Source organism: Arabidopsis lyrata, assembly GCF_000004255.2.
Source record: "Arabidopsis lyrata subsp. lyrata unplaced genomic scaffold ARALYscaffold_1, whole genome shotgun sequence".
In the NCBI taxonomy this organism is placed as follows: domain Eukaryota; kingdom Viridiplantae; phylum Streptophyta; class Magnoliopsida; order Brassicales; family Brassicaceae; genus Arabidopsis; species Arabidopsis lyrata.
Genome location: NW_003302555.1, coordinates 25,616,321 through 25,642,193, shown reverse-complemented (window position 1 = coordinate 25,642,193; position 25,873 = coordinate 25,616,321). Strand labels below are relative to the sequence as shown.

The following is a 25,873-nucleotide window of genomic DNA, read 5'->3' as shown; positions in this document are numbered from 1 at the left end:
ATTATAAAACTCAGTCAACACAACATCTTCAGAAAATATCAAATCTTATATCATTTTAGAAGTGCTTAAATATTTATATGTTCGTAACATCTCCTAAATTATAATTGTAAGACATTTTTAGCTATAAAAGGCTCTTGTCAACTGAAACTTTATAAAAGCCATGAATGCTTTTAGTGAAAGCCAATCTTTAGTATTGAGGCCGGAATAGCACATACTTGATTGCGTTAGAATTGACTTTTGCAAGATTAGCATATTGACTCATGGAACATAATTTACGTAAATTTGGTTGCGTAAAAAAAAAAAAAAATTGTAGAGCAACAAAAGAAAACCTAATAAATATTAGAGAGGAGATAGATATATGAATTTAAAAAGAAAAAGAAAAGATAGATATATAAAAATGAAAAAATCAGTGATGAAATGGTGGGAGAAGGAGTGGTTGGAAATCATGGCGTAGAGCAGCTGCACAGATGGTGTAGAGACGGAAGTAGTTGCAAGTGTTGCCGCAAGCAGTCATGCTCCTCCCAAACCTTCAAGGGCATGCACTATGCCAACGATTCTCCACCCACTCATCACCCTCCTTCCTAGCCAATTCTATAACAACCATTCATTCGTTAGATTATGCACACATCTATCAACTTATAAGACAAGAGTAACATATTCAAAGCCATATACCTCACATGAGTCAATGTTTTGGGCAGACTTGGGAACAAGCATAGCTGGAGTGGAGTGGTAGAAACAGTCCTCGCGGAGTTTGTTGGGCGGGAACTGAGAAAAGGGAATGAAAATGGTTCCTTCTTTCGCCTTCAGCTGCTCTTCTTAGTTCTTTCCCTAGCCAGGGCCGGCCCTGAACAATATGGGGCCCCATCAAAAAAGAAAAAACTTGTTGGCTTTTATAGATAAATTTTAAAAACTGATATCAAATCTTAAAATTTCAAGAAAATGGGGCTTCTCTTTACAACATAAAATATTTTTGGGGGCCTCATTTTGCAACATAAAATTTGGGGGCCACAAACCATTGCTTCAAGTGGACTACTTATTTTCAACTTCGGATACTTTTGTACGTACAATTCTCCAAACCCGTTTAGCTCCTCCGTCTCATTAATCATGTTTTAATTGGTTACTTATTCGATAGTGATTAATTCATATATAGGATGACATTGAAATACTTAATGACCTTACATTATTCATCAGGCCAAGACTCATTACTCTCACACCCTTTTCATCTGCTTCAAGGATAGCTACCTCTATGATTTTGTGTGGTGGAGCGAGTGGAACCTTCAACATATTTGACGCCATCTTATATATGGATTCATATCTTAACAATATAGCTAGTGTGGACGTACGAGGGGGTGTAGCAGAAAAACTTGAGGAGGGGGAAGAGGTGGAAGAGACGCTTAGAGAAAACTTCGAAGTTACAATGTCCCATGTAGTTCATGAAGGCAATGTAAGCAGCCCCGGCTCTAACAATCGAGAAGCCTTAGGGCGACTTACAAAAAGGGCCTTTTCAAGCATGCTAAAAACAAAAACCATTTCATATAATCATGTCTTAAGCTCCATGTCTTCATCTACCACATTCCTTTATATTGCATCATATCTCATGCATCCTTCTTCCGTTGGATCTAAAACAACAAAACAAAACACAATAGTTATTTCGGAATAAAGAAACGATTTTGACGAGCTCTAGTTGACGCAAACTCATGAATGACAGTTTCAAAGTCTATGCTTTCTAACAAACTTTTTTCAATGCATAGAATAGCTAGACCATTCAACCTTTGTTGAGACATAGAGGACCTCATATAATTTTTTAATAACTTCAATTTTGAGAAGCTTCTCTCGGCCGAAGCTACCGTCACGGGTGTTGTTAATAGGATTCGATAAGCAATTGAAACATTCGGATAACAACCTACATTTTCTACAAACTCAAGCACTTCACTAGGTGTCATTGACACTTGGGATAAACACATTTGCAAAACTTTTAATTCTGAAAAAAAATCATTAAAATCAACATCCGAGACATTATCATGAGAAAATGTTTTGTGAAAATTAATGCAATGCTCTTTTAATTCACTTTCATCAAGTGATTTTAATTTCAATGAATCAAACAAAAATCCAAATACACTTTTAAAAGTCATCATTTGTTCAAATCTATTCTTTACCGAAGAAATTGCCATATCCACAACAACAAGAAAATAATTGACTCTAAAATCATCTTCGACCGATAATGCTTCTTCATCATGATCATTCTCATCAAAGTGTTTTTTTCTAAAGACACGACGCCTACTTGGAAATATAGGATCAACATTCATATCATGAGCAAGACCTTGAGCTACTTTCAAACAAGAACTAAACCCTTCATCTCGATACTTTTCAAAATATAAGATTATACCTTCTAATTGTTTTATAGCACTATCAATGCATATCGATTTGGATTGTAAGCTCTTGCTTACCGTGTTCATGACAAACAAAATTTCATACCAAATAGTCATACCAAGTAAAAACTCATAATTCTCAAGTGAATTTACTAAACTTTCCGTTTCACTTTTTGTTATGGCATCATCACATGATTCATATAGATCGATTAAAGCTAATCTCACTTGAGGAGCTTGAAACCTAATAGCTTTGACACTTTTTATTCGGCTTTCCCATCGAGTATTAGAAAAAGATTTCATAGTTAAGTAAGGAACATGATCAAGCAAAATTTTCCATCTTTTTGTAGAGCTAGAAAATAATACATATATTCGTTGCAATGCTCCAAAAAAAGAAATAGCTTTCACACAAGAATGAGCCATATCACTTACTACAAGATTTAGACTATGACAAGCACAAGGCATATATAATGCTTTTGAGTTAATGTCAAACAATCTCTTTTGAACCCCTTGATGCTTTCCTTTCATATTGGACCCATTATCATAACCTTGACCTCTCACATTTCTAACATCAAGATCTAGAGATTTTAGCGCATCAATTATTCTTTCAAAAATACCTAATCCGGATGTATCATCTATGATAAGAAACTCTAAAAAGTACTCTTCTACTTTGACCTTCTTATCTAAAATCCTTACACATCGTACTATTAAAGTCATTTGTTCTTGGTGGCTTATATCCGGGGTACAATCAAGAATGATAGAAAAATATTTGGCCTCTCTTATGACATTCTTAATAGAAAATTGAACTTTATGAGCCAAAAGAGAGATCAATTCATTTTGAATATTATGACCAAGATAATGATGATGTATTTCACGAGTATGAATGCGCCTTATATGATCTTGCATTATTACATCAAATTCGGCTATGGATTCAATCATACCTAAGAAATTACCATTACTATTTTGGTAAAGTTTCTCATTTGACCCACGAAAAGCTAAATTTTGTTTAGCAAGACACTTCACAACCGCAATAATTCTAATCAAAACAAGCCTCCACCTTTCTTTCTCTTTTATAATTTCTCTTTGTAATTCTTTATCAATAGTTTGACTTTTCTCTAATCTAACTAGCATTTCATTCCAAGTTTTCATGTTAGCCATATGTTTTCCACTTCTCTCATGCTTTTTAAGTCTCTCGCTAAGATGCTTCCAATCATTTAATCCATCATTTGCTAGCACACTTAAGTAACCTAGAGATTTAAACAACTTGCAACAAAAACAATAAACTTTATTAACATGTTTCGAATAAACTAACCATTTTCTATCACAAGTTTCTCCATTACTCAATTTTCTAGAATAATATCGATATGAGAAATGTCTATAATACTTATCAAGAGGAAAAGTCAAATTTAATTCTCTTTTAGGTCCACACGCAACTAACTCATCTCTCGTTTTATTATCAAGATTTTCCCAATATCTAGGATCAAAAGTATCAAAATGAAATCTTTGTTGTTCATGACCATTCAAACTTTCAAGTAAAGATGCATTTGACACATTATCATGCTCACTCAATCTATTAGGATCATTATCGATACTCAAGGAAAAAGTTTCTTGCTCATGAACATTCAAACTTTCAAATGCATTTGGAACATTATTATTGGAACCATTTAAATCATTCACGTTTTCAGTTTGTTGAGAAACGGTAGCATTATCACCTAGTTTTTTAATAAATTTATCCATAGCCCCTCTTTGAGATTGAATAAACAATTCATCTCTTTTTCTTTTCTTTAGTTTGTCATTTCCACACAAAACCATGATCAAAAGTATTTTATTAAAAGATAGCACCTGGATTAACAAAGGCGAGGCAGTGAGCGGTGGCAATTTACAATTAACAAGGATTGTTGTCGCCAAAAACCAAGTGGAAGCACCTAGAACAATAAACAATTCATAAAAAACGATTAAAATATATACTAAGTACTAGAAGAAAGACAAAATTTAGATCTAGTCAACGTGTGTTCTTTTTGCTTGTTTTAAACAAAAATCAAACAAAGACAAAATAATTATCTATTATACACAAGGTTTCTTATATCAATTTTGAACTGAATTTTTGTTCATAAATCGAAGACACCCACTAGCTAATACAAAATAAAACAGAAAATCTGAAATTCTGAATTATAAAATTGCAAATCATCCAAAACTTACAATTTACGAAGTTACAATTAGACACACGTTTGTTACAGTTGCAGCCACAAGATGATTGAGCTTCAATTCTGGTTCTTTTCTTGAAGTTAAGAGTCTATTGAGCAAAAAAAAACACAGATTCAGGATTTTTTTTATGACCGTTAGGGTTAGAGGAGAGAGATGAGTAAAGTAAAAAGGCCCTTTTCATCTTCTAATTAATATTTTCTGCTAAAAAAAAAAAAAAAAAAAAAAACTTAAACGTAAAAGGCTTGAAAACTAAAAAAAAATTGGGCCTTTTATTTCTTGGGCCGGTGGCGGTCGCACCTCTGGCCTACCTATGTAAGCCGGGCCTGAATGTAAGTAACGTATGCAACGAAGGTAACAATGGAGAGGATCCCACACAGGGACGCCGTTACTATAAGTATGGCGAAAAGTAGTGAGTAGGCGATGTGCTCGGCGAAGGGGTGCACCACAGCTGCCAAGTTCTATTAAAGAAATATATGGATGGATGTATATATAGAGTACAAGAAAATGATATATGAAGGAACATACACGTGATGGGCTCGGTGACGATGGAGGAGTGGTGGTGAGAATGGTAGCGAGAGTAGATCAGGAAGTGCTGGTGGAGAGCTCTGTGGAACCACTAGTATAAGAACTAGACGGGACCAGCATGAAGTATAGTCATGACTCATGAGAATGGCTTCGTCTAGTCTCCAGAGAGGGATACGAGAGCAGCCTGAGAGTTTGTTGTTGACAAGAAACATGAAGAGCGTGTTGAAGATGATTTGGTCGTCCCAAGGCCCTCGGTCCACTTGCTCGAACTCAATGGGCTTGTCCACGATCTTCTTCTTTCCCTTGGCCGTCTTGTGCATGATGCGACACACTGATCCATATCTGGCTGTGAACTATCCACAACATCAGCGCCACTATCATCAGTCTCGCTAGGTCCTTCTCCTCCTCCTCAGCTGTCACGTACGAATGTATGCTTGCCATCTTCAACGGGGCCACCAAGAGGTACTTGAAGCCACCAAGGGGACTCCATGGCCATTCCGTTAGAACTCCCGACCTTGACGCCATCCAAAGGTATTTGAGGTAGGACTCGAAGAAGTTTGAAGGAGATGCTTTTGAATTTAGAACGCAACATGATATATATAGAGACATCATTGTGTGTGGGATATTGATGAGGCACTATAAATACATGGTGGTCCAGTAACAAAAAGTAAAAAAAAATTATATGAAAAAACTAAAAAAAAAAAGAAGCACATGATGGTGGGCCTCACAACGCTAATAACGTGTGTAATTGATGGATTGATCTAAAGGATTTTTACTAGATGACAAATATTTGATAGTAGAGTGGGAAGACGTAAACTTGGCAGGAGGAGCATAATGTTTGGAATCTATGAAAAATTCATATAGATTTGTCATTTAAAACATCCACAACGTTCCAACAGTAATTGATACTAAAGTGGGAAGACATGGATTCTGATCTTGGCAAAATTCTCACATGCGTTGATAGATAATAAAATGCATCAGATTTAGCCTTGATTCTACAATCTATTTAAGGGTGGTGAAAAAAAAAAAATCCACGCAAATAGATCAAATCACTCTTATTTGACAAGTTTTCCCGTTTTAGTTGGTTATCGAGTTATTAGAGACTCGAAGGAAGCCGAGTAGTTTAATGTGACGAAGCTTATTCAGAGAGGAATATGGCTGAAGCATGCTTGAGTTACTTACCAAGAGGCAAGAGTCTTTGATTTAATTGTCGTATTAGTATACTTTATGTTTTATTGTGTACTTCTGTTTTGAGTTTGATGTCTTTTTTTGTTTTGTTGTATGAATTTTAACCAATAATATGCTCCGTTTCGTAAAATTATTTTTAAGACTCTAAGTATTTAAATATTTAAAATAAATAATCCATTTAGAATATATATAGATGACTAAACTTTTGAGACTATTTCATGATTATTTCGATTTGTTTTAGTATTTTTCTAAAGTTATTGATCAAAAATAGTATTTATTTATTTATTAAAAACAAATAGTATTTATTAATATTAAAGTTTTCGAACGTAGGTCATTTGACTAAATGCCTAGTAAATTAAGTCAAATACACGCAAAAAAAAAAAGACTTGGAATCATCTGAATCAATTTAACCAAAGAGAATGCCACTATACTAATACTACTTATTACCAATTTGTTGCTTCAATTTTAAAAAAATATAACACCTAAAACTAATGCTTTCCGCAGTCAATTTAATTTTATGAATGTATTATTTAAGAGCTAAAGTAAAGCTTTAAACAATTTTCAAAGGGCTAGGTGGCCCAAGTCTCTTTATATTTATGATTTTACAGATCCCTATGGAAAATGAATTTTGTATAAATGATTGGTTTGACTTCTCTAGATGAAACAAATTTTATATATTTTAGCCAAACGGAATAATTGGCAGATTAGCATATGAATTAATGTTTTCTGATGCCCCCAAAAAAAAAAACTAGGGGCCTTCTATTTATTATTATTATTTTGTCTTCTTTAGTACTAGAATAATAATAGTAGGTCTGGTCCTCACATGCCAGAGATTAACGTTACGACTGTATTGTCGTGTTGTTAGCCTAAACTAAAATGGATGAAAATAATTTTCTACCAAATTCATATTTTCTTTAGCTATTTAGAGTAAAATGGAAATATACATTTGAGCTATATTACGCTAAAAGGGGTTAAAGTAAGACAATTTTTTATCTATCTTTCATTAGTTGGAAAATTTCAACCACTTTTATATTTTTTTCCTAACTTTTTAGTATCTCATTTTCTATTTTTTTTATTCTCGCTTCCCACCAATCATACCCTAAAAGCTATCTATTTTTTAATTTTAAATATAACTTTGGTCTTTATACTATTTTGATAAATGTACAAACAAAAGCTATCTATAAACAAGAAAAGATACATATATTATTATTATTATGATAAAATTAGGTACAGAGTTACATTCATTTACCGGTTTGTTTTAGTTAATATATTTATTTCGCTTGCACATACATAATTGTTTCTTTGAAATTTTAAGAAATTTTCATTAATTTTCATAACAACCTTTCAAATGTAATGTTCTTGAAACGAATACAACTTAATTAAGAATTGTTCTTTGTGGATAATTAAACCTAACTTCACGGAATCATAGCTTCAATTCACATTGCATTGAACTGTTTAGATTGATCTCAAAATTAAGTTTTTTCAACTATTGTTGTTTATCGATTACATGTATTAGTATAAGTGAAGGTTAATTAGTTTGTGTATTATAAGTTTAGAACAATGGATTTGTGATGATCAATGAGGAAAAGACAACTAATGCTAGTGATTGGGACCACATTATAATTACAAACGAACCAAACAAAATCAATTAATATTGTGATGTGAAAATGACCTTAATTCTATATACCAAATAACTTTTAATTGAAAGTAAATAAATAAATAAAGGAAAGAGAAAAAGAAGATCAAGCTTTATCAGAATTGAGAAGGGTTACATACTTACATACGTACGTTGTTGGTATACTAGAAAGCTTGATACATCAATAGTCATAGAAAATTTGAATACCATATATATATTTTTTTTAATTCATGCATGCATACAGGTTATAGAAGTGTTGTGGTATAATATTGTTTCGCCTAATTAAATAATTATTCATTTGTTAATTATACTTATATATATGAACATTATGTTCACATGTTTGTCTTTTTATTAATTTTTAAAGTTTGGATAAATAGTAACTAAAGTGAAATCATAACAAAGATTTATTGGTTTACCTACAAAACAAATTGGGATGAACTCAAACTAACACTAAAAGACAACTGGTTGATGAACATATTAATGTATTTGCGTCAATCAGTAAATGACATAAAATCATTAAAATTAATAAAAGTTATCATTTATTTTATATACTCTAAACCTACAAATACAATCATTTAAATTAATTAAGTTATTTTTTTTTGTTTAAAAGGACCATCATAGCTCCTCTTAGTTGCCATGATCTAAATTCACTAAAGAAAGAAGAAAAAAAAAAACCTTCAAAAATGTTGATAATGTTCTCACAAGCCCACTCCGATCTAGTTCGCCTTGAAGAGGACAACATCAACGGGTTCATAACAATGGTGATCGGAGTTTGCAAAGGATATGACAACAAACAGTCATGTCAAAATCTTTTGTTGGAGCTCAAGACGGTATCCTCGTCACTCTCGAAGATGAGATGTCGTGATTTATTGATCATCGTTTTGAAGAATTCCGTGTGGAGGATCGATATGGCTATGATTGGTGTGATGGAAGATACAAAACTACTTGAGGAGATGGAGAATGATATGCTTGGTGTGAAGGAGGACACAAATCTGTTTGAGGAAATGATGGAGTCGGCAAAAGATAGGATCATCCGTTCAGTGGAGGAACTCTTAAGAGGAGAAAGCCATAATCTTGGATCTTACGAAAACGTCCACACTTGGCTCAGTGGTGTTCTTACTAGCTACATCACATGTATCGACGAAATTGGTGAAGGTGCCTATAAACGTCGGGTCGAGCCAGTGCTTGAGGACCTCATTTCTAGGGCAAGAGTAGCTTTGGCCATTTTTATCTCTATTTCGCCGATAGACGACACCGAACTTAAGTCGGTGGTTCCCAATGGCCCATCTTGGTTATCTAACGTTGACAAGAAATATCTATATCTCAATCCTGAGGTAATAAAAAAGAACCATAATATTTTTAAGTTATAATTTGATAACCGTATATTTAAATCTATACCTATAAATTGGTAACCTTTGAAATACACCCATCTTTCAGAAAAACGTAAATATATATACACTTTGTATAATAGATATTAATAGCCTAAGTAAACTAATTGGGGATGTGCCTTTAGTCAAGTGGTTAAGTCCACTTGACTCCGCCTTCCCCACCGGAGTTCGACTCCAGTAAGTCGCGTTACCCCGCGTAGTAGGGATTGGCTATGGATCGGGCCTTGTCGATCCTAAGAAGTCAAAAAAAAAAAAAAACTAATTTGATTATTAAAAAGTTCATTATTTTCATTTTTTGGATGTTTGTTCTTATAAAGCTGGTTTATTTTCATAGCCTAATGTTTATGATAAAAACGTTCATATCTGGGCATCATGATTATAAAAGACTCAGTATAATTAAGAAAAACAAAAAAAACCCCAAAAGCCAACATGGACCTATGAAATAACAGCCCAAAAATCTAAAGCCTAAAACCCAATGTTTCTTTTATTTTTTCCTTGGAAAAGAGAGTAATCGAGCAACAATGGAGAAACAATTCCCTCTTTTCAATGTCAACAATCAAGAAAAATATTTATCTCTATTTTTTCTGTTTCTTAAAAATCAGGTTCTAAAGAAGATTGCCGATGTTGTGGTCGCAAAGGATGGGATCGGAGATTACAACACATTGAATGAGGCCATTGCAGTGGTACCTGAATACAGTCGAAAGAGATTCGTCATCTATATAAAGACAGGCGTCTATGATGAAATTGTCCGTATTGGGAGTACGAAAGCCAATTTAACTCTCATCGGTGATGGTCAAGATTCAACCATCATCACGGGCAATTTAAGCTATAATGATGGTAAAACAACGTTTCAAACCGCAACTGTTGGTAAGAATTTGTGTTCTCTTCTTGAATAGTTTAAAGTTTTCTTTTCTTTATACCAAACTATTACATTCTTAACAACCATAATTATACTAAACATACAATTACAGCTTCTAATGGTAATGGTTTCATCGGAATAGACATGTGCTTCCGGAACACGGCTGGACCGGCAAAGGGACCAGCTGTTGCCCTCCGTGTGAGTGGTGATATGTCCGTCATTTACCGATGTCGTATCGATGGGTATCAGGATGCGTTGTATTCTCAAAGAGACCGCCAATTTTATAGGGAGTGCTTTATTACCGGCACTACAGATTTTATCTGTGGAAACGCCGCGGCCGTCTTCCAATTCTGCCAAATTGTAGCAAGACTACCGATGAAAGGACATAGCAATGTGATAACCGCTCAGTCACGCACAAGTATGGAAGACAACTCGGGCTTCTCCATTCAAAAATGCAATATCACTGCAAGTTCTGATCTAGATCCGGTTAAAGCAACCGTGAAGACGTATTTGGGTCGTCCATGGAGGAATTATTCAACAGTTGTGGTTCTACAATCTTTCATCGGTGATTTAGTTGATCCCGCAGGCTGGACTCCTTGGAAAGGAGAAACTGGTCTATCAACTCTCTACTACGGCGAATATCAAAACAGCGGTCTAGGAGCTGTGACTAGCAAAAGGGTAAAGTGGACAGGGTTTAGAGTTATTACAGATCCTAAAGAGGCTACAACATTTACTGTTACCAAGCTATTAGACGGAGAATCGTGGCTGAAAGCAAGTGGAGTTCCGTACGAAAAAGGGTTATGATGATATCGCGTTCCTCTTATGCTAATTCACTATGTATGAGTTGCCGTACTTAATAAAAGATATTATTTTTCAATTTCTCTATTTTTTTTTTATTCTTATATATCTAAACTACCAAAAATAAAATTTCTCGATGCGATAAAATGACACAACCGTAAATATTTCAACGAAAAGATGCGATAAAAAGATACAATAAAAAAATAACCGTAATTATTTAAACGAAAGGTTGCGATAAAAAAACGCAACCGTTCATAGGTGCAAAAAGAATTTATTAAAATTGCTATTATATATAGATTAATAAATTTTAATCAATTGCTTCTTCGTCGAACTCGATTGGTTTATTGACCCGATAACTCAGAAGATAGTTCGGTTCACCGTTCGGATCGGATTTACAAACATTGTATAAAACTTAAAATGATGTTTTCCAGTACGTTGTTAGTAGTTTAAATTCATATTGGTCATAGCCTCATAGGGGAAAAAACGTAAACGGGTCAATTGACAGATCACAAACATTTAAATCATAAGAAATGCAATGAATCCACTTAAAACGTAAACTTTAATAACTTGAATTTAGCATTAGCTTTCAGTTTTCCACAAAAACAGGAATATTTTAAATCAATTTAGCATTTTTCTTGCATGTTAATAATAGATTATTATTTAATACCTGTGAGAAGGTGCATATATAATGTACGATCCAACAATGATAAGATCCACTTCGAAAATTTCACATTAAATGGTGAATTACAACGACTTGTCACCTCATCTTCCTTGTTACCTCTCCAACAAATACAGAAATGGTCTCAGGTTCATATTAATAACAGCAATTTACCACCAGTATAATTCTTTATCACTATGCAGTCATTGCTAAACGCACTCTATGGAGTAAAATCAATGATAGGTGAAAAATGCTAAAATAACACATTATGAGTTATGCCATTTTTTTAAGATTAAACAACATGAAATTTTTTTTAAACATATATGTAGGAGCAAAGATAAAAATCCAAAAAAACACAAATGTTTTTTTATTGTAAGTTAAATGTAAAAACAAAAGCAATCTATATCAGGTGAGGAAATTGTCCAATTATATAACAAGAAGAGATCTTCTTTATGTGCTTCTATTAGATCATATGTCTAGATGACAAGATTACTATGCAGATCATTTATGTTTAGCAATTTAACAAATAGTAAACTAAAGCTTTCCACAAAAAATTATGCATCTACTCCATCTTTGTATATGATCTTGATATTGTTCATAAAAAAAGCTTAACGCCGTTCGTTGTCCTTTATTTATTTTGAGCGAATAAGAAGAAAGTTCTATAACAAAGTTTTAAGAGCTTAAAAAGAATTAAAAAGTTGCATGTGACAAATAGTTGTTAAAACATGACGAATTGAAGAGAACGAAAATCAAGAGGAATGAGTGTAGAAGAGGCATATATAAAATATATACAAAGACTATAATACATGATGGCTACTCTATAACATTCAACCTCTGCTTCCATTACCACCCCAACTTAATTAGCAGCCTTGGGCGCAACAATTTTGGAGATATATGTTGCCCATCATTTGATATGTTGCTTCGAAGCATACTAAAACTTCTTCGCCTAGTCTTCTTTTCGAAAAGTGCATAATCAAATTTGTTTTGAACCGTTCAAATTTCAAATTTAGAAAAAGAGAAATAAATATATATATATATATATATATATATATATATATATAATACAAATAAAAAGAACCATAATTTAGTTTTTCTGGCTACACAAACTTTGGGCTTTATACTTGCTTCTTTTTCAAATCAATTTTTTTTTTTAGCAAAGGTGTACTTGTTTCATCGGAAAATTATCTTCCGCATTCTTCTACCTTTGTGTGATTATTCCATATAGAGAGTAAAATATAGGATAAATCCCTTTACTCAACAGGAAATCATCTCACTCTTTAATTTATGAATAAGGGAGAGGAGTACCGTTTCTTTTCCACATTGGTCTCATTTATCAGGTATGAATGAGGAGTCAAGTTCTACGAATACTAACCGTATTGACGAGGTGAAGAGCGTGATCTTTGCTCAAGCTTTAGCGGATTGTGTTGGTAACGTGGATGCCCTCTGGTCTATTGATTAACTCTTTGGATTTTCCATTAGTCGGATTGATTTGAATCTGTAGCATTAAACTAACTAGGCAATAATCTATAGAAAAAGATCATAATTTCTAACAAAAATTTTGACTCAATAAAACGACTCAAAAGAAAAAGAAAAATAAGACTCAAAAAAGAAAACATAATTTGTAACTGCCTCCCCCAGACTTAAACGACACTGTCCCCAGTTGTATTCAAATCCGGAGTAGGCGAAAAATATGAAAAATAAAAAGAAAAAGAAAGTAAAAGAAAAGAAAAGAAAAGAAAAACATACCAGTGGGTTGCCTCCCACTAAGCGCTTATTTTCATTCATTAGCTTGACTATGTCGGGATTCAGGAGTGAGGTGGAGCAGGAGAAGTGTTTGAAGACTTCTCAGATGAGCGACGCCTTGCCAGCCATGGTGGTGTGTAGGCGGTGGAGGTGTGCTCATGTCCAAGGAAGGTAGTTGATAATATGTTTTTAAGATCAATTATCTTAAAGCACTATCATGTCGTTGTAGTACTGAAGGTGTCAATCTATCAGAAGTCACTAAGTCAAGCCAAGCAATTACAGGTTTTAGAATTTCTAACAGTCCTAAGCGAATATGCAGAAAACAGACATTCTATAGAATTACACAAAACACTCGACCACAACTGGCTGATGCCAGGAGCAGGATGTGGTCGAGTAACAGGTCGAGTAACAGACAGAAAATATAAAAACTATACTCGACTGCACAGTCTGTTGCCAGACACTGGGTGTGGTCGAGTAGGTTGGTGATAACAGGTAAAAAATGTAAAAACTAAGCAACATGCAATGAAAACGATTAATCAATAGCAATGAAAACAAAGAAATCAATTAGACGAGAAATTCCCAAGGATGAGGTAATCGAATGGAGTGGTCTCCTTAGCCTATTCAAATGGTTATCAAAGCGCAATCAAGCTATCCCTAGACAACATGTTCAACAATAGATCAATTCACTATCGTGACAGAAATCCTCAAGCAAAGCTAGCCCAGACTAATTCCCATTAACGAAATCTAACTATGCAGGCAATACGATTCAACCTATTACAGTCAATAAACGCTTTAAAGGCCAATCCCTTGGGATAGAGACAAATATCTCTGGAACTAATGGATCAAGCATTCCATCGAACACCTTATGGGTGCGGGAATGCTTTGGATCGAGTTCCAGTTGATCAGACAGAAATAAGCAATAAACTCAACTAGTCCAGAAGGGATTCAATCAATTCTAAAACTTAACCATCCTAAAGACCACGGATCCCACTACCATTGTATCCCATCCTTAAGAATTATATGTCACTACTCAGACAACATGCTCTAAAACATAATCGCAAATAAACAAAAAGATTGCATAAGTAAAGTGATAAAGAGTTGAGAAACAATGTGATAGACGAAATCAAATGCGGAATCTGAATAACTTGGAAAAATCTCGAATTACAAGTTTGCAGAAGCAAGCGACTAAGCGATAGAGTAAACTAGGTAAAACAGAAACGAAAACTCAAAACAAAAACTAGATGTCTTGGGACAAAACCCTCGAAGACTTATTTATACAAAACTCAGTAAAACGACAGGAGATGGATCGAGAATCCACTCGATCGGCCCATAGAGTGATAATGGGCCAAGCTAGGCCTTGTGATCGAGTGAAACTAAAGACCGCTTCCAAACACTTCTTCTTCTCCTCTTCTCTTCCTTATGCTCAGCTTTTCTGGTTGAGTGCGGATTTGAGAAGACTCTGAAGCTGCGATCGAGTGAATGGCCGAGTGGTGTGATCGAGTGGTTCTCTAAGTAGTGGCTGAAGATACTCAACCTCGTGGTCGATTGTTGTGGTCGAGTACTGCCATCGAGTGGCAGGGGAGTGACACTGCTGAGAATACTCGACCTCGGGGTCGAGTGGTGTGATCGAGTGGTCAAGGGAGACTGGTGCTGGTGTTACTCGACCTCGGGGTCGAGTAAGTGTGGCTGAAGCACTCGACCTTGTGGTCGAGTATAGTCTGGTTGATGCCGGTTCGCTTCTTCCAATTTGATCGCCAACAGCTCCAAATCACCTGAAAACAACTTAGAAATGCAGAATGTATGCAAAACTATCCTAATCATGCAAAGTATGCAAGAATGATATGAAACAATGATGAAAGTCATGAAACTAGACTGAAAACAATGATGAATGAATGCATAAAACATGAAAATTATAGATATATCGGTAGTAGAGGCAGAATCGTCCCTTGTTCCTTAACCTGCATCAACAACAGAAGAAAAAAACTCTCGAGAATCTCGTGGCTCGTTTACCTGTGAAGCCTTCTTCGAAGATATTGAAGTAGAAATTGAAGAAGGTAAAGGATGAGGAGGAGATGAGCAATACCTTTGCTGATCAAGGCGTGGAAAGCGTGGGCGAGGTACTCTACATGGCTCGGGAACAGCTCCCGAACTCTTGGCATTGTGTGCAGTACCACGAGCAATGTGTGCTGAAGGCGGTGTGTCTGGTCGTCGATGGTGTCGACCGACACCAACCGACACAGGTGGTGTCGGTCGACACCAGTCCATCTACACGAGGCTGAGTTGCGAGCTGAGTTGCGAGCTGAGCTATGTCAGGCTCCTTTATTATTGCAGTAGGACTCAATTCTGATGCAGAATCCCGTGTAGATTAAACAGAGAAGGACTTACCACTGATAATTGGAGGTGTAGTTAGTCCTTTCATGTCGAAATTCATCTTCACATCACACACATCCAATGAAATCTGTCCCTTCTGGGACATCAATCTTCGCACCAGCTGTAGCTAAGAAAATTCTACCCAAGATAAGAGGATCCTTGGGTTCTTCATCGTAGTCCAGCACCACAAAATCAGCAGGTATGAGATTTTCACCAATCTTCACAGGAACATCTTCGAGGATACCCTTGGGAATACGCTTTGAACGATCCGCGAGAAGCAAAGTTATCCTTGTTGGCCTATAAGCAGTCATACTGAGGCGGACAACAAACAAATGTGGCAATAAATTGATGCTGGAGCCAAGGTCACACAACAATTTCCTGAACCTGCCTGTAGAGATGGAACAATCAAGAACAAAGCTACCTGGATCAGGTAGCTTTTCAGGTATTTGACTCTGAATTATCGAGCTAATGTGTTCAGACAAAACCAATTTCTTCTTCCTCTCTTTCTTAGCTTCCTGCAGCACAATCAAACTGATGTTCTTGGTGAGCAACGTAGCTTCCTTAGCACAAATACCATTGTTCACCAATCTCTTGACATATCGATTAAGTGTTGCAGCGAGCATGGGTGGGTGCTCCAGGGAGTGGATGCAGGTGGGTTCTGGTAGGTTGTGTTCCCGTAGCTTCTTTGAAAACTGCTAGTCTACGGATATGTCTTATGAAACGATGACCTGTTGTTGAAGCCGGAGTTGTTCTGGTTTCCTTTGAAATGCTGACCACTGTAGTTACCCTGTGGAGGCCCAAATTTCCTGTAACTTTGTCCATCAATGTAGAACACGCCTTCTTTAGACTCGACCTCTGTCTCAATGTTCTCAACCTCTGCAGCAAAGTGTATAGCTTTCTTTCCTGTGAGGAGGCTGTGGACTGAATCCAACTTGGCATTAACCTCGGCGAATTGCGTACCAGTAATAGTGCCTACAATCTTCTTCCTCTCGAAGTCTGCGTTCTTTGTGCTGTTGCTACAGGCGAGATTTTCAATTAGAGCTACAACATCTTCGAGGTACCTGATGTTGAAGTTACCATTGCTCGCAGTATCTAGAGCCATCTGGTATCTACAATCTATTCCTCTGAAGAATATACCGATAAGCTGAACTTCACTGAAACCGTGATGAGGGTAATCTCGTTGGTACTCCTTGAAACGGACCCAAGCAGCTGTGAATGCTTCTGCTGGTCCCAGAGTGAATGTAGACAACTTGTTGAGCAGCTCTTCAAACTTGCCATCATCGTAGAAGTTGTTGAGAAAGGCTACCTTGATTGTCCTCCAGCTAGTCAAAGATCCTACCTTCAACTGCTTTAGCCAAGAAGCTTCTTCCCCAGCAAGTGAGTATGGGAAGAGCTTGCAGAGAAGGTAGTCATCAGAAACTCCAGCCTTGATGCTCAGTACCAAATCTTCCAATCTCTCGATATGATCCATAGGCTGTTCACTGGAGAAGCCATGGAAAGGATGTTGTCCCACAAAAGTGAAGTATGCGGGCTTCCGCTCGAAGTCATGTCTCTGGAATGGGGGAGGTACGATCGTTGATCGATTAGCACAGAACAGGTCTGGCCTGTTGTAATCCCCAAGAGTTATCGGACGGTCTGCCGCGGCAGGCGGTTATTGGCGGCCCTGCTGGTCAGCTCTGATCTGCACGTATGCTGGGAGATGGAGTCAAGTGACACCCTAGTGGTGTCGTTCGACACCATCGACGTGAGCACCTACTGCGTTTGGTGGAGCAGCAGGATTCTGGATGTTTGGATCTTCCACAATCAGATCCTCTGGTATGACAATCCCCTGATCGTCCAATCTCTGTCCAGCCTCATTGTAGGATTGTCCATCATCATCTCTCAAAACCTCTTCTTTATCAGCTCTTATTTCTCCATGAACCATTGTTGATGATTTTTGAGCTTTGCGGGTTGTTGCGTTCTAACTTTGCCAATTCGCGTGTAGACAAACTGACGAGGTCTTTTTCTTTGGTGCTCCGAGTAGTGCGATTAGGCATGCACCTGAAACACAAGAAAAATAAAAGAAAGAAATGCGTAAGTATCAAGAGAAAATAAAATTTTAGACAAAATTTCTAAATTAAACTTAATGGTGATTCCCAAGAACTTCGGCAAAAGCGCCAAATTTGATAAGGTTCAAATTGAATCCTAAAGTCTACTATCTCAAATAAGTGATCAATTGCAGCACTTAAGGGTAGAATTCCACAAAGTTCTTTTGTTCACACAATAAGTTATAAGTCTCGAAATTAGGCTAAATAAATTATGAGAATTAAAATAAAACAATAGCAAGCAATGATATCAAGTGAAAAGATCAATAGATTAAAGCGCAAGGTTTAGGGAAATTCTCAGGAAATAAACTAATAGTAAATCTAGCAAATTAATTAGGATTATTTAAAGAACCGTTCTAGAACTCAAAACACAATTGAATAGCTAACTACCCTCTCGGATGCGCTAACTAACTAATCTAATATCAGTAATTCCACCCTCTCGAATGCGAATTCCTAGATCTAGCTCACTCCAATTATCTTCCAAAGGGTTCAAGCTCAGAGAATTACAAAAGTCAAAGACAAGATATTGAAATAGAAAAACTCTAAAAAACTGTTTACAAAATCTCAAAAACGTGCAGAGACTAAAGTTGCAAACAGGGAAGTCTTCTGGGTTGATTATGCGGACTTTAAAACTCTAAACCGTCGAGACTTTTTGCTGGGCAGTGTGTGGTGTCGAACAAAACCAATGGGTGTCGGTCTACAATCATGCCTTGGTTCAATACCGATTTCGTCTCCTCAGCTCTAAATCCTCGGTTTAGCTCCAGAATGATTCCTTTTCTCCAAATTTGTCCCGAACGTGTAGAAACCTGAAAAGACTCAAAAAGATACTAGAAACAACAAAAAGACTCTAAAACTGACTCATAAATCACGGTTAAAAAGGGTAAAATCCGTGATATATCAATACTTATTTTTTTTATCTTAATTCGATAACCATAAATTTATTGCATGAACTAAAGAGCGTTGTGGAATTCAACCCTAAAGTATTAGAAAAAATTTCTTATTTGAGAGAGTGTTATTTAGGTAATTTAAACTATATCAATAAGATTGATGGGATAATAATAAGTTTATAACTCTCAAATGGTAACGACATGTACCATGTGCTACATATTTCAAATCTAAGGAAGAAAATTGATCTAATGTGTTGTCATATTGTTGTTAAATCAAATCAAAATCAAATTAATTTCTTACTTAAAAAAAATGGTCAAATTGTCAAAAAAGAAAACATTGAACAATTTGACATATTGTTAATAAATTAAATCATTTTATTATGGTACATAATTTGTTAGCATTTAATTTTGAAGATATTTTTCAGCCTATATAAATCTCACATAAATTCCAAAATACATAGAACAAGAAAAATGGTTGCATACGTCGATAAAAAGTTTTCATCGGCTTGTTTAGTGGTTTTACTATTTTTTGTTGCCTCATCGTATGCAAGGTTTAGTACGATGGTTACAAAAGATGAGATCCACACCATATGCACCAAACAAGATATCAATTCTTCACTTTGTTTTGAGGTTCTAAAAGCAACTCCTGAAATTGGTAGATTAGATCTTTCTGATCTCGCCAAATTTTTGCTCAATTATCAGGCTCAAAATATTTCGGATACGCTGAAGCAATTTAAATTATCAGGAGGCTACACGCGGGATATTGAGTCTAAATATTCCGTATGCATAGAAGAATATGAAGATGCTCTAGAAAATCGTGATTATGCCCTCAAATATTTGGCTGCCAAAGACTATGACGGCTTAAACACTATGGTCAGTGCAACAATGACAGATATGTTTACGTGTACTGATGATTTATCAACAATGAAGCCAATCCCACAATTATTTGTGACGAAAAGTAATGTTATTAGTGATCTGTCTAACATTATCTTCGTGATTCTCGAATGTTTCCTAAGAGAAAAAAAAAAATTAAGATTATGTAATTCTCGTGATCTATAATAAAAATATTAGTATGGTTGTTGTCATTATCCCTTTTTAATATATAAAAATTAAAAAAGGTATAAAAAGTTTGACAGCTAATAAATTAAATCATTTTATTATAACTATGGTCAGTGCAACGATGACATATATGTTTACGTGTACTGATGATTTGTCAACAATGAAACCAATTCCACAATTATTTATGACGAAAAGTAATGTTATTAAAGATCTGTCTAACATTATTGTTGATTAAGAAAATCACACAATGAATTTGTTTAAATGGAAAAAAACAAATTCAATTAACTCTCTTGCTATTCAATAAATTTGTCTTCAATTTGGTTGCTTAGAGACAAAGTAAGGGTTTTGCTCAAGACCAATCAAGAAAATTAGAATTTTCATATAAAATTTCCGATCCCTTGAATAGAGGACAGACCCCTCTATTTATACATCATTGAGGCGGTTTAGGGATATATTAGATTTCTAAATCTTCGGGGCCTTATCTTCTGCTTTTTCTTTCTTTTCCCGATTCTCCTTAGGAAGGTGCAAAATAATTGCGAGATTTTGGCGTATTGTTTCATATTCTCGGATGCATCAGGTTTCCTTTGACACGTGTCACCGCTTGGCGTTCGAACGCGCGCGTAGAATTCAGAAACTGAAGAGTATGATAGGCCTAATGATTACTTCCCTAGCTCTGACGCATACTTTCTTTCTACATATATTCAATGAATCTCTTACGTTTTTTATTTTCAGCTGCTTGCAAAAGAGAAACCGAAGGTAGTTTTCGGTCTGTTCTCTCTTCTCCGCACATTATTCTCTGTTTATTTTTGCATTTTTCATCGATTTCTGATCATGGGTAAGGATACCAGTGCTTCCGCTTCCTCTTCCTCCGATAGTGAAGCCACCGTAACTCATGTCTGGTTCGAAGCTTAGAAGATGAAGCTCAGTCCAGTCAGAATGACCAGACCAGAGCTCTTGAACTGATTGACGAGCCGAGTCGAGAAGATGATGGTGGTATTCGACTGTTCACCATGATAATCCAGTGGACGGTTTAGACTGGTTTGAAGTTCTAATCGATCTGAGAGACGAGTTCTCAGATCGCCCTAAGTATGGCGAGGCTGAAGTGGAGGCGAGATTGGCTCTCCTTGGTGTTTTTGACTGTGACCTTCCTCCAGTGATAAACTGGGATGAAGGATTCATCGGGATCTCTACCCGTTCTACTAGAAATCAGTTTCCGGGATGCTATCTTCCTTCGGTTTGGCAAACTGCGGAATTACTTATATGATTCCCGACCCAACTGATCGCCCATGGAATCCTCCCAGAGGTTACATCTACTTGTATTAAACGTATTTCACACAATGTCACCTCTGGTTTCCTATCCCATCTCTACTGATCTCGTTTATTCATCGCCGTCACTTGGCGATCTCTCAGTTGACTCCAGCGGCGATCTGCAACTTTGTTGGGGCTCTCACCTTCAATGCAGAGGAAGGTTACCGGGTGAATCTTCGTTGCTTGGAAGAGATGATGACGCTGAAGCCTAAAAAATTGCCTGGAACTTGGGTTGTGAACAATCGGCCGAATCAAAACTTCATGCCCGAGTCAAAAGTTAGTAACTTCAAGAATTGGGAGAGTTACTACTTCTTCGTCAGGGTTGACCTTCATTCTTCTGAGCGTCCATTCTCTGATCGGAGGAGAGTGTGGAAAGAGACTACTGGTAGATCTCTGAGCAGCTGGTCATATTAGAATTTATGTTTGACTTTGTCCTTAACGATTATTTTTTCTTTTTCAGATCGCCACACTTCTAGCCGGTAATTTCCCGCTAAGTACAAAGAAGTCAGATCGGCCATCTTCAGCTCTCAGAACCGATCTTGGAAAGACATCACAAGAGAACGAGTCGCCCGCATCATGGGAAAAGTGAGGAAAAATTTTGTTAGCTTTGCGGCGAGAATCCAAAATTTGCCGCTTCCTCCGGCTTGTCTTTTGGAGGAGGATCCTCCTGTCCCGGGATCCAATAGTGCTTTGGTTCCGGAGTTACCAACAATAACCGCCGGTTCAACCGAAACCGATCTCGTTCCAGCAGGGAACCAGATCATTCTGGATACTCAAGACCGGGCAGACACCGGCAGAGTCGAAGGTGACGATCAGGTCGCCATTGTCCAGGTCGTCATGCCTGAAACGGTGCATGTTGACTTCGACCTGACCGTCCATGACCCGATTAGTGATGATCCTTTTGCAGAACAGGCGGCCACTGCAGAACAAAGGACACAGTCTCGGGAGGAAAGAGGGAAAGCTGCCGAGACCGGTAAGAAGAGAGACACCTCTTCCCTGGGATAACTTCCGTGGCCCGCCTCCAAAGACCTTTTGTCTTACAAGGGGTGAACCCGATTATCTGGATCGGTTCTCCTTTTAGTATGTCGAAGATCGGTACCTGGTGAGGGACTAGGAGGCAGCCTGCCAACTCTGGAGCAACGTAACCCTCTCTATGGCGCAGGCGTTCCCAGATCCTGACGAGCTGGTCTTCAAGGAAGATTATCAGAAGTTCACCATATCTTTCTTAGAGGTATCCACCCTAAATACTTCAAGTGCTTTTCTTCGTTTGTGTTTTAAATCAAACACTTATGTTATACTCTCCTATTCTCAGATCACTGCGCTTGTTAACGATCTGATAGCTCAATATGATCGGAAGCTAAAGCTAAAGCTCGCGGACAGGGATGCCTTCAAGAATTTGAGCGCAAGTTTTGATCAAGTTGTGCGCAACTACGAGGAGGTCAAACAGAAGAACGTTCGCCTGGAGAAGGAAGCTGAGACCCATCAGGCAGAAGTTGCCTCGCTCAATGACGAGGTCGCCAGACTTGGCAAGCGCGAGGTCGAGCTCATGGGAGAGGTCACTAAGTTGCAGGCGGATCTGATCGCAGCCTAGGATCACAAAGAGAAAAAATGCTCTAGGTTGCGGAACGATCGAGCAGCTAAAAAAGGCCTAGGCTCGTCTTGATAAGGTAAAGGCCTATATCAAGGAGCAAGAGGAGATCGTCCAACCCAAGGTGGACGCTCTGAATCAATCCAAGGGCAAAGAGGAAATCGCGGCGGTCCTAATAAGCAGAGGTGCAATCGTTTCGGACGCCGAGCTAGAGAATCTTGCTAAAGAAACCAAAGCTGCGAATGATGAGGTCGACACCTTGAGTTTATCAGGTTGGCTACCCAGGTTGCTCCTCTTGTTCTCGATCAGCATGGCTCGAACTCCGAGCTTGTCATCCAAAGTGACATTCGCCATGTCACTATTAATGAGCAAAATCATGAAGTCTAGCGACCTTCTCTCTTCTTATCTACTTATCTCTCGAACCTTTAATGTATTTTGAACCTGATTTGCCTGCGGACCCATTTTAGGGCGGTTTTTTTATTTATTTGTATATGACTTGATTATTTTTTCTTTCTATTTAGATAAGTTTATTTTCCCTCATTTGAAGTAAAAAGAAAAACCAATATTAGTCTTTTCTTTGTCATTCATACCATCCAAAAAGTTAAGCTTCTTCTATTAGCTAAAGAATGGAGAGCTTCGGGGTCCTCTCGCATGGTTAATAGCAACGTTCCAACCTTTTCTAATGCCGAAGCAATCGGAAGGGGAATGCTTTTATTTAACAACGTTCATTTTCCATGGACTCTCCTGTTTCAGCTGAACTTAGAAGACAGACGCGAGGCGGAAGGTTTTCTCTCGTGCGTTGAAAGTAGACATAAAAAATACTGCGAACTGTTGGCCTTTCATGAAGATTGCAGATCCGAACTCCTTCATAAGCTGGGTTTGCTGGAATCTCATCCGCGGGATTGGGTAAGAAACGGTTTTCAGCGACTAGCTCCTATGCCTGATGCTCTCTTGTCCTACTGCAATGACTGCGCCCAGGACGCCTCTGCTGCTTTGAGAGAAAGACATCCGACTATTGTTGCAGACGGGGATTTCATTATGAGGTCGCCTAAAACATTTTACCTCAGGCCATCAGCTTCTAATGCTGAACTGACCGAATCCCAGGACTTCGTCAACTAGGTATAAGTCGTCAATCCAATACTTTCGTACTAAGAAGCGCAAGGTGGATAATCGCCTAGAAGAACTTGAAGCCAAAGTCACCAAGTTAAGAGCTAAACGGAAAAGAGTTGTTGTTCGTCTAGACGAGATTGAGCAGACAACAAGGGCATTGGAGATTCGTTCAGAAGATTGGAAGAAGGTTGGCCTTCAGTTGGTGTGGCCTATGCCAGATCGTCTTTTGAGGGATAACCAATCTGTCATCGACTGAGCGATCTAAAGTTTTTATGTTTCTTCTAAATTCCTTTATTGACTATGTAACTGATCGGCTATTTGGCTTGTTGTTTTTGATTTTTTAATAAATTCCTTGCAATGGCAGCAAACTTTTGTCAACTATGGTCGTATCAAGTTTATGATTTTCAAATTTTATGTTTATCAGAACAATTTAATTATGAGTTTTCTGCGAACTTCGAGATCGGCTTTTGTGTGGATTAGTCCTTCGCTAGATCGTCCCCAGTTTTCTCTCTTTAAGTTTGGGTTAGATGTTTGATGTGAGACCGAGCTCGGTTTTTATGGAATAAAGTATTCAGCGTGTATTGGGCGCGAGACGTCTCTCGGCTTGTACCCAGCAGTCCTATGTATCATTTAAAGAGAGAGTTTTGGGCTATGTGTAGAAATAAGTGAGGCAGACTCAGCATATTATTTGGGGTGCGATATACTGGGCTCGGTTTACTCCCCATAGAGCATCTATTCGGCAGATCGCAAAATGCATGGTTTGGCTTCTGTTTTTGTCTGAACCAGAGCTTAAGTGCGAGATACTAGTCTCGGCTATCCCTTCTAGAAAAATTAAGTTTCTAAAAGGGCGTGGATTATTTCACCACTGCATCCGTGTGAGACACGCGTCGAACACCTGGCCAAGGTGCCGAGAGTTGATTTATTACCGATCTTAAAGCGAATTCCGTTTTGAGAATGCAAACTTGAATTTTATTAAGTAATATAGCTGCTTCCTTGCAAAGGATTGCTTACGTACCCGATAAAGGGATCAAGTCATTCGTAGTTCAAATTACATAAGTTGAGATCAGATGACCGATCTTGTCTTTTTTTTTTTTTTTTTTGAAAATAAGTAGAGACTAGTAATAGTACTTCTTCAGGTGGACTGCGTTCCACGGGTTTTGTACTTCTTCGAGCTTGATAGTCATAAGCTGATAGACCCTAGGATAAACTACCTTCGAGATCATGTACGGTCCTTCCCAGCGAGCTCTGAGTGTTACTGAAGACTTCGCGAAGGACGAGATCGCCCACGTTAAAGCGGCGTTCTTATTTTGATTGTAATATTTTGCGGCAGCGATTTGGTAATTCTGGATCCGAACTAGGACTTGATATCGAAGTTCTTCAGTGAAGTCGTTGTGATATCGCAACAACTGGTCATTAAGTCTAAGGTCATCTGTCATCATATACCTTCCTAAGGTCGGAGTTCCTGATTCGCTCGCGGCCATCGCTTCGAGTCTGTAGGCTAAGGAAATCGGAGACTGCCCTGATGGTCGTCGTGGAGTGGTACGGTATGACCAAAGCACGCCATCCAATTCGCTCGCCCAGTAGGAGGTATCCTCGCCAAGTGGGAAACATATCGGCATATGATATTTTCCATATAAATGCGACTACCTCCGTTGATTTCACTTCGTGGTATGCTTCCGCTTCGACCCACCTTGATAAAATAGTCTGTTAGCACTAGCATGAACTTTTTGGAGCACGAAGGGGGTTATGCAATACCGTCCAAAGCGGCTGGTTAGTGTAGATTACTACAGAATGCGACTGAAAATACTGTCAAAGTTTCTGAGCAGCCGTTATGACTGCTAAGGCTAACTTCTCTAGTGTAGGGTATTTTGTTTCGGCGTCATTTAGGGTTTTGCTGGTGTAGAAGATCGGTTTTTCGTTACCGCGATCGTTTCTTACTAACACCCCACTCACTGCCGAACTTGACACCGAAACGTAAAAATACAGCATTTCTCCTTCTTCTGGCTTAGCTAAGATCGCACCACTCGTGAGATATTCTTTGAGTTCTCGGAATGCGATCTCGCTTTTTTCATCCCGATGAAAATCTTTGTTCCCACGGAGA

The 25,873-nt window shown here is 37.5% G+C and overlaps 3 protein-coding genes and 1 pseudogene across 3 annotated transcripts; 2 read left to right on the top strand and 2 right to left on the bottom strand.

Moving 5' to 3' along the window:
• Positions 1–160: 160 nt before the first annotated feature.
• On the bottom strand, positions 161–6,071 carry LOC9330253 (annotated as a pseudogene).
• LOC110224640 (zinc finger MYM-type protein 1-like) lies at positions 1,443–4,898 on the bottom strand. The gene is made up of 3 exons (XM_021011039.1): positions 4,880–4,898; positions 4,566–4,659; positions 1,443–4,291 (listed from the first exon to the last, which is right to left on the bottom strand). Exon 3 carries the CDS (start codon positions 4,176–4,178, stop codon positions 1,647–1,649), a length of 2,532 nt encoding a protein of 843 aa, XP_020866698.1. The 5' UTR covers positions 4,179–4,291; positions 4,566–4,659; positions 4,880–4,898; the 3' UTR covers positions 1,443–1,646.
• A 2,578-nt stretch (positions 6,072–8,649) lies between the features above and the next one.
• LOC9330252 (probable pectinesterase/pectinesterase inhibitor 42) lies at positions 8,650–11,015 on the top strand. The gene is made up of 3 exons (XM_002894145.2): positions 8,650–9,254; positions 9,911–10,175; positions 10,280–11,015. The coding sequence occupies exons 1-3, from the start codon at positions 8,679–8,681 to the stop codon at positions 10,969–10,971; spliced, it is 1,533 nt and encodes a 510-aa protein (XP_002894191.1). The 5' UTR covers positions 8,650–8,678; the 3' UTR covers positions 10,972–11,015.
• Positions 11,016–19,168: 8,153 nt separating this feature from the next.
• On the top strand, positions 19,169–19,810 carry LOC9327572. Its single transcript, XM_021011090.1, has one exon. The coding sequence runs from the start codon at positions 19,179–19,181 to the stop codon at positions 19,764–19,766; it is 588 nt and encodes a 195-aa protein (XP_020866749.1). The 5' UTR covers positions 19,169–19,178; the 3' UTR covers positions 19,767–19,810.
• The last annotated feature ends 6,063 nt before the right edge of the window (positions 19,811–25,873 follow it).